We start from the raw sequence: 14,703 nt of genomic DNA, 5'->3' as shown, positions 1-14,703 counted from the left end.
CTTAGGCCCTAGGGCCAATGTGGGAGGGAGACACGGAGCCAGGAGGGTCTCTGGGGTGGGCGGGCTTGAGGGAGAGTGGTCCTTACCAAAACATTTACTCTGATTAGTGGCCCGGTCGACAAAGACCTTGGCAGATATGACATGGCCAAAGGGAACAAACATCTGTAGGATCTCAGAGTCAGTGAATTCCTGGGGCAGGTGATAGATGAAGATGTTGCAGCCATCAGGGCCTGGGGAGTTGGAGAGAGGGAGACAGTGACAGAGCAATGGAGAGGGACAGTGACAGCGACAGAGACAGAGAAACAGAGATAGAGACAGAGAGAGACAGAGAGAAAGAGAGAGAAACAGAGACAGAGAGAGACAGAGAAAGAGAAACAGAGAGACAGAGGGAGACAAAGAGAGAGAGAGAGACAGAGACAGAGAGAGAGAAAGAGGGGAAAAGGGAGAGAGAGAAACAGAGAAATGAGAGGCAGAGAAAAATGACAGAGATGGCTGAAGCAGGCCAGAGTCTAGAGGTAACCCCTCCCGACTTAAGCAGGATAGGGTCTCCGAACCACTTCTTCCCACTCCCTGTTTCCTTTCCAGAATCCGGGCCCCACATTCCCAGCAGTCGGATCCTACGCCTGAAGCCCTCACTGTCCAGCCCCCCTCACCCCCTAGAAAACGTTCCTGTCTCCCAAATACCCGCACCCAAAGATACCTTCTCGCTGCTGCTGTTGCTGCTGCTGCTGGGGGGGCGGAGGGGGCTGCTGGGTGACCAGGGCTGGAGGCTGAGGGAAGGCGGGCGTGACCAGGCTGTAGGCTGCTGGGTAGGCTGCTGGAGGAAGAAGGGGAAGGGGAGGGGAGAAAGAGCCAATAGGGCTCTCCCTGACCCATGGCCATCCTGATCCCCTTTTGTGTCCCCCCCACCTCCAGCCCAACCCATTAGAGGTCTCTCCAGAAGTGCTTGCAGTGAGGGGCCAGCCTTCAGTCCCCCTGCTTCAGCTCCTTCTCTACAGTCTCACGGATCCCCATCCAGCCTCATTTCCTCCTGCTGGGGTCTCAGCTTTGCAATGGAGATGGATAATAAGGTCCCCCACTCCCAGCACACGAGAAGCTGCTTTTACCAGTTCCCTTTCCCCCAGGGAGCCACGGCCCCGTGGGGGGCTCACCTGTGTAGTGCTGCATTCCTGCGTAGGCCTGCTGGAGGGGGTCCACGGGAGCAGCCGGGCTCTGGGCTGGGGAGAGCAGCAGAAGGGGCTGTTAGGGCCTGGACTTGGGAGACCCAGAGGCAGAGCCCAACCAGGCATCTCTCTGCAGCCCACCTGGATAGGGGTGGACACCATTGGGATAAAGGGTGTCAGGGGCCGGCTGCCCGGCGGGCTGGGGGGGCACAGGGCTGTAGCCGTTGACACCCAGGGCGGCAGGGATGGCAGAGACGGGCGTGGCAGCGATGGCAGGAGGGGTGCTGGTTCCTAAGGAGGAGAAAGGGACAGAGACAGAGACAGAGACAGAGAAGTAGAGGCAGAAGCACACGCACACAAGGAGAGACAGGTGGAGAATCTTAGGAGGAATCTGGTGGGGTCACAAAGGTGAGGAGGCAAATGCCCCTCCCTCTGTTCATGGAGCCAGGGGACCCCTGGTCCTTGCCAGCATCCGGAAGGCCACAGTCTCCCCGTCCACCCCGGCTCCTGGAGGGTCTGGCCGTGGCCCATTCCCCGGTTCTGCTGCCGGCTACCTGGCCACCCCCTGCTCAGGCCCAATGCAGTCCCCTCACCATTCCCGGTCCTCCTTGACTCCCCGAGGCTCTCCCGCCCCCCAGCCCGTCCCTACCTGAGGAAGGGGTGATGGGAGTGGCGATCAGCCCGTTGGCGTTGATGGCAGCCATGTGCTGCATCTGCACAGCTGCCATGGTGGCCATGGGGTTGAGGTAGGCACTGTGAGCTGCTACCAGGGCCGCCTGCTGCTGCATCAGCTGGGGATGGGGAGAGGGCGTGAGTGGGGTCGAGCTCCTCTGTGGCCCCCGGCCCCCTTTGCGCCCCCACCCCTCGCCAGGCTGCGTTTGGTCTTCTCTGGGGGGGGGGGGGCTGAGCGGGGGGAAGAGGAAAAGAGAAGGAGGGGCAGGGTGGCGGGAAGGGCCCGGGCGGAGAGGAGGCTGCAGATGAGGGGGGTCAGGGAGGAGGAGTGGGGAAGAGGGGGGCAGAGGCTGGTGCTCACAGCTTGGGTGTAGGCGCTGTAGGCTCCGAACTGGAGGGCAATGGGGCTGAACATGCCCAGTTGGGTGGCCACCTGCTGCATGCGTCTAAGGCCTCGTTCCTTCTCTGTGTCAGCAAACTTCACCACAAGGCTGGATGAGGCACCCTGGGGGGCCAGAGGTCAGGGGTCAGGGCCTTCCTCCCCTCCCGGGCAGCCCCCACAGGGCCTGCATCCTGCCCCCTTACTCGGGAGTAAGGACGCCCCAAGCTCAGGCGAAGTTCCACTAGCAATTTGTTCCACGGCTCTTGGAACCAACCAACCAACAAGCAAACTCTTCACGACCCCGAGAGGCTCCAAACAGGGGAGACTGCCTCTGAACCCCAGAATCCCAGAGCTGGAGGAGACCTTGGCCACCCCTCCCAGGGTGGGCAGCCCACCCACATTTCCAGAGGCAGGGGGAACGCTGCTCAGGCCTGCCTCGGGGGCCCACCACGTCCGAGCCGAGCGCCGGACTTCTGGCCCCTCACGGTTTCTGGAATACCGGCCTGCTAGTTCATCTGGAGCCCGCCGCCCCCTCAGACCTCGGCAGATGATGTGCCAGCTGACTGAGCTTCCCCCATCTCGTACTTGTAAAGTGGAACCCAACGGTAAAACCTGACCTCCGTCCCCACGAGATTTCCTCTTCCAAGACTGGCCCTGACATTAGGCTGCCAGTGCTCTGTGGTCCCCACCTGTCTCCCCAGGCACCAGCTTTCCTTCCCCGCCCTCCCTCCTTCCTTCCATCCAAAGGAAGATAAAGGAGGGAACCAACCTAAAGTCACTAGAAAAGTAAAAGTATCTTTGAAGTTCACCTCATCCAGATGGTCTGATTTGTGGGGCATCTGGGCACAGGTTTGTAATGCCAGCCCTGCCCCCACGCTGCAGGCTGGGGCAGACTTGGGGGCCTCCCACGGGCCAGGCGACTAAGGGGGGCCCGCGGCTTGGAGGTGCCGGCACAGATGGCCAGGGAGAGGCCGGGCTTAGGCAGGAATCTCAGAAAGGGGGCCCCACGCAAGCGGGAGGTTCTCACCGGGAGGGTCCGGCTGCTGTGCAGGGTGTTGATGGCAGCCTGGGCCTCTGCGTGGGTCTGAAACTTGACAAAGGCGCAGCCTGAGAGAGGGGAGGAAAAGGAGAGCCTGAAGGGAGACTGCCTCCCTCCCCCCTCCCACCGACTCCCCTGCATCCCCCCTCGCCTTGCTGGAGACCACAAGGACACAGAGGGGGCCCAGCCTGCACCTCCGCGTCTGGGGCCCGAGAGGACAAACGCAGGTTACCTTTGCTGGTCCCGTCCGGTCCCCGGAGCACGGTGCACTCATCAATAGTCCCAAATGGCTCAAACATCTTCCTGACGTCTTCATCCGTCTGTTGCTTCCCTAGCATCCCCACAAAGAGCTTCCTGTCTTCTGGGAGTAGGGCGGGTGGGGGAGAGAAAAAGGCCTTCAGAGGTTCCTTCCTTGCCCTCCCCCAGAACAGAAGCATGGGGAGGGAGGCACACTATTTCCAACCCATCCTGTGCGCCCTCAACTCCCATTTCACAGGGACATAAAGTGGAAGAAAAGCTGGGCTACAAGATGCTCATCTCAGCTGGGCTAGGACCTCAGTTTCCCTAACTGCACAATGGGACAATCCCTACCCCTTCCGTCTCGGTCCAGGAACCTTTTGGAAACCCCAGTTTTCCTTCCTAAGGGACTCACTCCTTACAAGCCACTCCTTTAGGTTCTGGGTGACCTGATAACGGGACAATGGGAGGTGTCTGGAGGAGTGAGGGAGAAAGGTCATAGTTAAGGAGAGAGCCTACCTCCTCTGTTCTCGCTGTCTGCTGGTTTCACCTGGATAGGCCGGTTCATCTGAAGGAGAGAAAATAACGGAGCTGCCGGAGACCCTTCTCCAGTCGGCCGGAGGCTGGGCCTTTGGAGAGGGGGAAAGGATGCTGACCCCCCAGTCCAGGGCATTCTCCCACCTCCACAAATCTCAGGAAGTTGGCCTGGGGCCAGGGAGAAAGGAGGAATGAATCCTATTCTTCCCTTGAGATTAGGACCTGGGGAGATTAGAGAGCCCCGGAGGGAAAGGATATGGGGGGAAGAGATTCTCCTGGGGGGCACGGCATCAAGATTTGGAAAGCAGAAGCAGGGGTGATGCCGGTATAGGAGGACAGAGCCAATCAAATGGTTTTCAACCATGGCCAATTTGAAAACGCAGGGGCTACAGAGGCATCCCATAAATTATCCAGATTGAGAAATCCCAGAGAGGATCCTAGACTGAAGTCTTGGACTGATGAGACCCTCTAGAGGGCTCCAGAGCAAGGGAACACCCCCCCCCCAGATGCCTTGGCTTCCTCCTTGCCCCTGGGGGTCTCTTTGCCTCCTCTCCATCCCCCTACACCCCTTGACCCCAGGGGGAAGGATCTTGGGCAGCACAAAGGGAGCAGATGCCCAGTCACCGTGGCAACGGGAGAATGCACGCCATGGCAACCGCCCACTCAGCCTGATTTATCCGTCCCTGTCGCCCCGGCGACCAGTGACGTCATCACTTCTGGCGCTCAACACACCCAGAGAAGGGGTGGGGAGAATGGGGGATGCTGGGGGCGAAAAATTTAGTGGGGGCTGGGCAGTGGGCACAGGGGAGGGGACCAGGAAATCTTCCTTATTCCAGAGGGAAAAGAGAAGCAAAAATCCTTTTTGGGGGTCAATCCACCCACTCTTCTGCCTCCCCTCCTCCAGTGCAAACACCCAGTTCTCTCTCCCAAATGGAGCGATCTTTGAAGATCGCCCAGCCTCCCTGGCAGCCCTCCCCTTAGCGCGACTCCCACCTATTAGTAAGTCCTCCTGATCGCTAACCTCCCGACCTCACGTGGTGGCCTCTCTCTTTGTTCAATCCTCAGTAGAAATGGGGGCCCCCTCACCCCTCTCTCCTCTCTCACCTGAGTCCCTTCTCTCTGCCCTTCGCAGGACACTTTCCGAAACGGGGAGTGAGCCCCTCGGTGGCCAGTGAGGAGGCAGAGAACTGAGGAGCTGAAATGGCTGTCCCTGGAGAGGGCTCTGCTCCCTAGGGACTGCCCCCCTGCAGTCCTGGCTGCCTCCCCGCCTCCCCCTCGGAGCCCCCCTCTCCCCTCTGCCATTCCCTTAGCACCGTGGCTATTTTGTTATAAATAATGCCTCAAGAGTTGACTCAAAGAGAAACAACATTCAGTTGCATGTCATTTCACATCTCCTAGGAGCTCCTTCAGGATGGAGTGAAGGGAGAAGGGGTGGAGGAGACAGACACAGAAGGAGAAGACAGCTTGGGAAGGTGAGAAGTGCCCCAGGAGGATTCCCCGAGTTGCAGTCTCGGCTTTGTCACAAACCGGCCAGGTGACTGCTGGTCACTGAGGTCATTGCCTCTCTGGGCCTGTTTCTTCACTGGTAAAATGGGAAGGGAGGGGTAGACGGCCTCTGAGATCTTCCTGTCCCCATCATCCTGAATTCTTGGGTGTTAACTTGCTAGGGAGGGGAGAGCTGACCTGCTCGTGCCTCCTACCCCTCCTCTGGCCCTTTCCCCAGTGGTATTTCCTTCAGGGTTCTTTCTGTTTGACCAGGTCTATGCTGGGGAGAAACCCCACCTGGTTAGTTAGCCTCCGCTTGGGTCTCTTCCCCATTCTTTCACACATCACTAAGGTCTCCTAATAATACCCAAATCTTGCCATGGTTTTATCCCTAAACTAGAGGCCTGGGGAGCCAGCCCCCTCAGGGATCATCAGATCAGAGGGCAGCTGGTGGAGGTGGAGGGGGATAGGAAAAAACCATCCAAATCCTTTCTTTCTGTTCCCTCCCAAGCAATCTCTGGCCTCTGCCAATCCAGGATTATCCCATCCAATGTAAAGCGGCTTAGGGAGGTGAGGGTGGAGTGTGTGTGTCTGCGCGTGGACTTTACTGGGTGTGGAATGGCTGGGGAGGGTTCTCCATGGGTAGCAGACAGAGTTTCTCCACTATTCTCCCCTCCTTTTCACTTGAACATAAGTAACGCCAAGCAGGAGATCCCCTCCTGACCTGCCAGTCTGCAGGCTTCCCATTCATCCCCAAGAGAGATATAGGATTAAAAACAGGAGTCGGGGGAATTCCTGTTCCTGGCTTGGAGCCCCCATCACTGGAGGTACTGTGGACTCTTCTTATGGTTGATAGGGAAACTGAGGCCTTCAGAAAGAGGCCAGAGCAGGAGGGAATGAGAAGGGAACTCCGGCATCCAGAGGACCCCTGAAAACAGGAAATAAGGATACTTTTCCCTCTCCTCACAGGGTAGACAAAACATAAATACACACATGCCTTGCAGACACAGTGAATATCTACTGGTGACGATAAATGCATAGTACAAAGAAGTCCGCACACACAAGTGTACAAATATGGGCTTCCAGACACCCTGATCCGAAGTATCGACATTTGAAAGGCTGTTCTCATTCTCCCCACAAACAACTCCCTTCCGCGCCCCTAAATCTCCCATTTCCAGCCTCTCCCCTCCTTTGCCCCAGTCCTTCCTGTGGGAAGCTCTGACTTTGTTAGCTCAGCTTGGGCACACCTGCCCCCCTCCCCGGAGTCCAGATGTGCCCTGTTTACCTGGCAACCAGGCACCCACTGGGGCCCGTTCCCTAGCTACCCCGGCCAGGTGACAGGCCTTCTACAGGGCTTCCAAAAGAAGAAGGGGCTATTTATACCTCAGGCAGGTCCAGCTTAGGTCTCGGCATGAAAACATAAGCTTTTAATCCTCCCTGTGCTTAGGCTGTGCTTAGGGCTCCCCTCCACCAAGATGTTCCTAAGACACTTCATCAGAAGGTGAAAAGCTTGCCCAGCGGTGCCTAAGGGTGCTAGCCAAAACCCAGGCCCTTGCGGTGAATACACCAACGGTCATGGGTAAATCCCACGTGAACTCAGTGGCTGCAGCTGCTTTCCAGCTGTCCAGTCTGAGGTTAGACCAGAAAGGGGGTGAGGATACCCCATCCCACAGCCCAGGACACATTCAGAGGCCCCGGGGGCGGCCAAGGCCACCCCTGGGGAGCGGCCCCTTCCCCTCAGGGTGGTTCCTGTCAGATTCTTGGGTGAGGAGACAAGGAAAGGAGAGAAAGAGGACCAAATGCACCCTAAAAGGAGGCCTGTCAGAGGAGGGAAGAGTGGGGAGACATTAGGAAGAACTTTCCAGCAGAATTCCTCTTGTGTGTGAGCATGCACACACACACACACACACACACACACACACACACACACACACACACACACAAAGGCTGTCTGTGGGGAAACAATGAAGCTCGGAAGGAAGGCAGGTGGTAGGAGAAAAGACCTGAGGGAGGGGGAGAGGGGAGGCACAAAGGGCCAGGCGGGGCCTTGGGCGCAGACATCTGCTCCCCCAACCCGTCAGTACCTTGTCCTACTCCCCCAAATGCCCTGGGCGGGGGGATTTCTTTTCCAGGCTTAGGCCAGGGGGTGCCTAACTCATTCCCTGCCCCCCAAGTCTTTGGAAGCCCTGGACTATGCTCCCCAGCACGAAGGCTAATGTGGAGAACTGCACTTCAGCTAGGTGCTTTAGGGCCTCCACTGGGGGTAATCATTAACCTGTCCCCCAGAGAACCATCCCCCACTTTATTTGCTCAGGAAAGAGGGAGCATGTCTCTCCTTTCCCAATCTTTCCTCCTTGCCTGAGCAGTCTCAGAGACTCAGGAAGAGATCCAGGACAGATGGCCACCATTCCCCCTAAGCTGGTCAGCACTGAACCCAGGTCCTTGTGCCTACTCTGGATTTACTCCCTCCCTCAGTTTCCTCTCCTCTCCCCCCCAAAACTCTCTGACTTCTGAAATAGAGACAAAAGAGATACACAGAAATACAGAGAGGCAGGAACAGAAATGGAGGCTGCTCATATCTGAGCCACAGAGAAAAGAACGAAAGGAAGAATGGAAGGAACAGAAAGGAAGTTCTCCATAGCCATGGACTCTCTAAAACACACTACTACAAAGGGGTGTTTACACATGCAGATGCATGTACTATATGTGGATATACATGCACATAGACCCTCAAGCCCAGGTCTCCCGTGTACCCGTGTCTACTAACTTCATGGAATCATGACCGTTCTAAGGCTTGCTCTGTGGGGTGGGGATGGGAGTATGGTGAAAGTAGGAGGGGTTGCTTCCTTCTTCCTGAGCTCCTCCTTTCTTTTTGGCAGAGCTAATGAGATTAAAAGGATGTAGCAGTAGCAAGTTAAGCATTTGTGAAGGGGCTCTTGTTGGGAGCTGCTAGAATGGCCTTGTTCCCCCAAGTCTACCTTCTTGGCTCTCTTTCCCTACCATCACTGGGTCTCACTCTCTCTAGGAAAAAGATTAAGATCCACTTTCCATCTCCAGAAAGAGAAGGGGCAGGCAGAGAGGAAGAGAAGTGAAGTCTCAAGAAAGTCTTTCTGGCAGCCCTAGGTTGAAGACAAGGGGATTGTGTATAAAGCAAGAGGGACTGGAGCATCTCCTTCCTTTGGGAGAGATCACTTGTCTGGGTGGCAGGAGTGAAGGGGCAATGGGGGAGATGGGATGACTAGGGCTGGGTGGGACTTGGCTGGCCTAATGAACCCAGGCTTCTGGCCTTTGGGCCTCAGTTGCCAACAACCCACCAGACTGACTGAGAGCAGGAACAAAGAATCGTCCTTTAGTGGGCAGCAAGACTTCCCCTTTGTGAACTGTCTTTGCTGCTCAAACTGGGCCGGGTTCCCCAGAACAGCAGAGGAACTAATGTGTGACCAGTCTGCCCCTCCCACCTAAGGTTCCTCCCCAGCTCATCTCTTTCCATATCCTGACCCATCTCCCTTAGCCTCTCATGGGGCACAAATGGGGCCAGTCTGAATTCCAAAATGGTCCCCGAAATGACACTCCTCCAGACACTCCCTCTTTCTCCGGCCACCAGAGAGATCGCCCACCCTCTCCTCACACCACTCTGGCTCCTGCTCCTTTCTCTGCCATGGATACCGTGCCCTTGGGGGCCTGCTGCCCAAACCAACAGAGCAAATCCCAGCAAATTCATCGGTCCCTTCTTCCAGTCTGGAAGAAATCCAGTCTTCCACTCTTTACCAAAGGATAAAGGATGTTTCCCTAAGACTCACTAAGCTGAGCAGGAGAGGGAATGTTAGGAAGGATGGAGGCCTGATAGGGGAAGGACTTCCTGATAACTGGGGATGGCCAAGACTGATATTGGGTATCCAGGCTGGCTCCTGAGTGCTGGCAAGGGGAGATGGGAGGTCCCCGACTACCAAGTACTACTGACCCTGCCAAGGCTGGGACTCACCCCTGGAAGCGTCTTCTGCTCGTGCAGGGCGCTCTGCGCCTTCAGGGCTGAATCGCGGGCACAATATGTCAGGAAGGCACATCCTGGGGGGGGTGTTGGCAAAAAGATATTGGGAGGGGTGAGTCAGCCGACCTCTCCTCCCTCCCCTCCCCAAGTGCTGCTCAGTGTGGGGGCCTGAGGGCAGGAGGCCTTCTCTCAGCCGGGTAAGTCTCTCCCTTTGCTTCTTGGCATCTTTTGGCTAGCTGGGGGGTGGGGTGGTAGGATGGGGAAGTGACTGAGGGGGACATTCAGTTTCCAGGGAGTTGTGAGAGATGGATGTTGTAGATCTAGGCGGAGAAGAGAGCTGAGACCCTGAAGGGAAGGAGGTGGGGATGGAGGGAAAATTGTAAGAAGTGGGAGATGAGGCCCTGGATCTGGGAGAAGGGGCAAGGAGTTTCCAGACAAGTGAATGGCACTCTCCCCCTCCTTTAGCTTTCCCTTTCTTCTTCGTCTCCTCCAGCTCTCTTCTGTTTCATCACCACTATCCTACTGTCTTCAGATTTGCCTCATTTCCTAATTACTTTCCAACTCCAGCTCCTTCTTTGTCTCTCCCATGCAAAAAAAAAAAAAATACAGTGGATGGAGAGTAGGCCAGAGGAGCAGGAAAGAGTAAAAGCCATTGCCTGGAAGACCCCCTTCTTAGGGTAGGCCTGGGGGCCCTGGTCCTGGATGCTCACCATGGTCTGACCCCAAGCTTCTATCCCTGGCTCTCCAAATTTTTCCTCAGCTCCTGATTCTCTTTTAATGGTTCTGGAGACCATTCTCACTCCCCTCCCCTAACTTTCTAAGACCCCCCCACACTTCCTGGATACACTCAATTCTTAATTTCTAGCCCTCATTCTAGCCCCTTCTCTTTACCTCAGTTCTTCAGACCTGACTCTTATGTCTCTGCTCCCCACTTCTCTGGGGTTTCCTAGACTCTCAAAACTGCTTCTGTTCCCTCTTTCTCATTTACTCTTCCTCCCTCCCCTAGACCAGTCTCATCCCTGTTGCTCTTTATCCTCTTCCCTAGCATCATGACTCTTATACTCTACCTCTTCCCTAGCTCTGATCCTAATTCTCTAGAACCCTCCAGCCTCTCTCTCTGGACCCCTGACCAGAGCTGAGCTTTTCTGGGCTACTCAATGCTGCTGTCTACAGTCTCTAGCCCTCAGTCCCCCCATCCCCATCCCCACCTTTTTGGTCTCTCAATATTCTCAGCTTGGCGCTGCTCTCCCTCCTTCCTTCTTCCTTGACCCATCCCCCAGAGCGGTTCCAGATCATCCCCCCACATACTCCCTAGCTAATGCCTCCCCTGGAGGCTTGACCCTCAGCCCCTCACCCTTGTGCAGCCCGGTGTACTTGTCCTTGATGACGGTCAACTCGAAGATGCGGCCAAACTGCTCGAAAATTGGCTTCAGGTCCTTCTCCTCCAGGTGCCTTGGGATCTGCCCCACAAACAGCTTGATGGCATCTGGCTCCTTCATCGGGGCGGCCCAGGAGGAGGGGCCGAGGGGGGCCAGGGAGAGAGGCCCAAAGGCCAGGGGTGCTTCCCGGTGAGAAGGGAGGTGGTGGGGGCCGGGGGCACAGCCGGGGCTGGCTTCCCCTTTGGCCCCCAACCACACTGCCTGGGAGGGGGGGTGCTCTTCACACAAAGGAGGTGGAAGGGGCTGGGAATCCGGTGAGCCCAGGGGTCAGGGGTCTAGGCTCACACTCCTATGCCCGGGGGCATAGCCCAAGGGATTGCTCTCTCCTAGAGATTTTGGCAAATGTCCCAGGATTGGTGATTGTAGTGGTGTTTGTGGATCAGAACCTGGGAACTGAGACTGGACAGCAGAATGCTGAGACTGAGTGCTTGGGCTTGAGGGCTAGAAATTGGAGATTGAGACTAAGAGCTGGCTGTGGGGAGGAGGGCCTGAGGGGAGGGGGGACCTCGGGCTCAAAGAGCTGGAGGCCTTGTTGGGTTGCCTGGAGTGTCAGTGGGGGAGACCCCCAGATTCCTGATTTGGGATAGGCAGGTCCTTCCTTAGCTTCCCCCCTGGCGGACAGCTCCCCTGTGGGCTGATCCTTCTGGTGGGTCCGATGATTCCTGAAGCCCAATTCTTGATCTTTGATGGCGGCAAGACTCCAGGGCGTCACTTTGCCCTGTCCCTCCCCCCAGTCCTGCCCCTACCCCCCACCCACCCCCACCCCCGGTCCCCGGGCCTAGGCGGGCTCCCGGCTGCTCCAGCCGCTGGGGTTGCCCGCTTTCCCAGTCACCTGGGTCCTGGAGCTCTGCTCCCCGGCTGTTCTCTCCTCAACAAAAACCTCCCCCTCCACACCCCCCACTCCCACCTCCCTTCCCCTGACATCAGTGATGTCAGCCTCAGGGGTAGACTACAAACTCTCTACCCTGGAGAGGAACGAATAATCAGGCATGAGCCACACCCTCCCTTCATCTCAAGTCTCTCTCATTTCCAACTACCCCCAGCAGAGCAGCTGGCCCTATCGACAATTACCCCCTCCTTCTCCCTCCCCAGCAGTAGTAATATGTGTAACTAAGAAAGAGAGTTTGCAGAGGAACCCTAACATAGGGTCCATTGTTCCGGGGCTGGAGCTGTCCCTGGTGCTGGAAGGGAAGGCCCTGGAGAGGGGAGCTGGGGAGAGGGGCAGTGGGGAGCATGGAGTCTAGGGAACAGGAGAGAAAGGAAGCAGAGAGGTGGCCAGGAAGGGAACTCTGGGCGAGGAAAAAGGTCCGGGTAGCAATATAGTAGGCTGAAAGCCAAAGGGGAGTAAGGGGGGAGGGACAAGAGCGTGGAGTAGAAGGACTAGGGAAAACGGGAAGAAAATGAGGTTAAAGGAAAATCTAGGGAAAAGGGAGAAGGAACAATCAGTCGGAGATCAGAGAAAACCGGAAGAGCATTGCATTGTACTAGCAAAAGACACAGAAGAACCAAAGTTGTTTGGTATACAACTGTCATTCTTGTAAGCTCCTTAAAGGACGGCTTGTTTCATTCATCTTTGTATTTCCCACAGTGCCTAGCCCAGTGCCTAATATACTCTCCTCCCTCTGTGGGTTGATTGAATGATCGGGGGAGAAACAACTGGGTAAAGTGTTCCTGTGATAGTAGGGGGATGATAATGTCTTCAGGAAGCTGCTGATCGGCTCCATTCTTCCCTTTATTTTTATTTTTTTATTTTTTATTTATTTATTTAATTTTTTTACCTTTCTTTGTATCCCCAGCACTTAGCATAGTGTCTGGCACAAAGGTGGTGCTTAAATTCAAGTTTATTGATTGATTGATAATCCTTTTAAAAGTTTCTAGTAAGAGGATATACTGCAACATATCTAACATATATAGGACTGCTTGCCATCTTGGGGAGGGGGTGGAGGGAGGGAGGGGAAAAATCGAAACATAAGAGAGTGGAAGGGATAATGTTGTAAAATATTACCCTGGCATGGATTCTGTCAATATAAAGTTATTATTAAATAAAATAAAATTAAAAAAAGTTTCTAGTAAGACTCCTATATTGAATCAAATAATAATAGTTCACATTCTAAGCTTTTAAAGTACTTTTCTCACAACAATATTATAAAATAGATGGTGCAAAAATGAATTTTCCATACAGATAAGAAAACTAAGGTTCATGGGGATTATGAATTCTCTGAGGTCACACAGCTACTGGGTATCAGAGCCAGAAACGAAATTCAGCTCTCTTGACTCAAGCTAAGCTTCTCTGAATGTGCTCTTCTCTTCCAGATACAAAAGTGTATGTGAGAGGCAGATTTTGGATTACTCCCCTCTCCAACAAACATTCGATTTATATCACTTGCAATATTTCAAGACCATTCTGAGAGGTAGCTTAGCTATAGCAGAAAAGTCCTCATTTAATAAACATTTATGAAGTAGTTAATTTACTAAATTATGTGGTGTAGTGGATAGAGCACTGGGCCTAGATTTGGGAAGATGAGTTCAAATTGAGCCTCATATATTCTGGGTGTATGACCATAGCACTTAACTTAGTTTGCCTTAATTCACCTCAGTTTCTCATCTGTAACAATGGGGACACCTTAGGGAAGGAAATGGCAAATGACTCCAGTATCTTTGCCAAGAAAATCCCATGAACAAGTCCATGGGTCACAAAGAGTTGGACTGAACAAAAAGCATCTACTAAGTGCCAGGCACTGTGCTGAGAGCTGGAAATTTAAAAAAAAAAAAAAAGGCAAAAAATGGCCCTTAAAGACCTGGAGTGGAAAGACCTATTTTCTAATACTTCCTGTCACTATAATCTCGAATAAATCATTTAATTCTTTTAAGCCCAGTTTCTTTATAAAATAGGGAGAATATTTGCACTATTTACTTCACAGAATTATGAGGAAAATACTAAGCATATGTGAGTCAGGACAGGGTGCTGGATCCCTGGTTTCACTGATTCAGGAAACTTCCAGGTGAGGAAGTTTCTTCTGCCATTGCAAGCCAAAGGCTTCTCTGAAGAGAGCAACTTATCCAGAGCTCAGGCACAGGCAGGATTGGCACTTGGGTCTGCCAGGCTAGACCTCTCCTTCTGTGAATTATTCAATTACATGAAACCTTAATTAAGCAGACAATGCATTTCAAGAACATTGTGTCATGTGATGTGAGAGGCAGTTTAGAGAAGACCAAGTCTCTGCCTTCTAGCAGAGGGATCAGACATAGGTGATATCACCATCTGCAGGAGGAGGGTGGTTGGCACAGGGGCCCCTTGTCCTTTGCTGAAAGAGCTCCCAGCTTCTCCTCCCCAGGATTACCCCACCATCAGGAGTCCTCCTCAGTAATGGCTTCTATCAAGAGTCTTGTTGACCCTCTTGGCTTTTGTTCTACATCTCCTCCTGCTCCCTTCTTTCTATTCTAAGGGGAGAAGTGATGCCTTTCTCTTTCCCTTTCCCTTTGACTGCCAATCCCACTCTTTAATTCTAGCAGCCTCAGCTCTTTCACTGACATGCCATATCACAAGGGTTCTGGGGCCCCTCGGGATCCTTCACCCATGCTGCAGAGTGAGAAATCATGCTCTTTCCACTTTTTCTGGGAACATGTGTTCTGTGGACTGGAATCACAACTTGGTATTTGGAATGGGTGTATATATGGGAAAGTGTTATAATCTAATTGCTTCGTTCTGTTAAGATTCATCACCAGAGAGATGTCTCTGCCAAGCTCTGTGCCAGAGCTGG

General features: G+C 54.1%; 1 protein-coding gene across 15 annotated transcripts in view; it reads right to left on the bottom strand.

Moving 5' to 3' along the window:
* CELF3 (CUGBP Elav-like family member 3) overlaps positions 1-14,703 on the bottom strand; it is a 30,107-nt gene that overhangs the window by 4,399 nt on the left and 11,005 nt on the right. For 2 of the 15 annotated variants that reach the window (XM_051992620.1, XM_051992619.1), the window contains exons 1-9: positions 4,013-4,530; positions 3,489-3,617; positions 3,245-3,324; positions 2,197-2,340; positions 1,813-1,954; positions 1,305-1,454; positions 1,152-1,217; positions 701-817; positions 87-230 (exon numbers count right to left, since the gene is read on the bottom strand). In XM_051992620.1, the coding sequence (XP_051848580.1) occupies positions 87-230; positions 701-817; positions 1,152-1,217; positions 1,305-1,454; positions 1,813-1,954; positions 2,197-2,340; positions 3,245-3,324; positions 3,489-3,617; positions 4,013-4,433 (1,393 nt within the window). In that variant the 5' untranslated portion in view covers positions 4,434-4,530. Of the gene's footprint in view, positions 1-86; positions 231-700; positions 818-1,151; positions 1,218-1,304; positions 1,455-1,812; positions 1,955-2,196; positions 2,341-3,244; positions 3,325-3,488; positions 3,618-4,012; positions 4,532-9,497; positions 9,581-10,857; positions 11,666-11,774; positions 11,818-14,703 lie in introns of those variants that run through there. The other 13 variants (XM_051992634.1, XM_051992628.1, XM_051992627.1 and 10 more) reach the window with 13 other exon arrangements.

This window comes from Antechinus flavipes, chromosome 4 (genome assembly GCF_016432865.1).
Source record: "Antechinus flavipes isolate AdamAnt ecotype Samford, QLD, Australia chromosome 4, AdamAnt_v2, whole genome shotgun sequence".
NCBI lineage: Eukaryota > Metazoa > Chordata > Mammalia > Dasyuromorphia > Dasyuridae > Antechinus > Antechinus flavipes.
The sequence above is the reverse complement of the archived record's forward strand: the minus strand, read 5'-3'. Positions and strand labels throughout refer to the sequence as shown.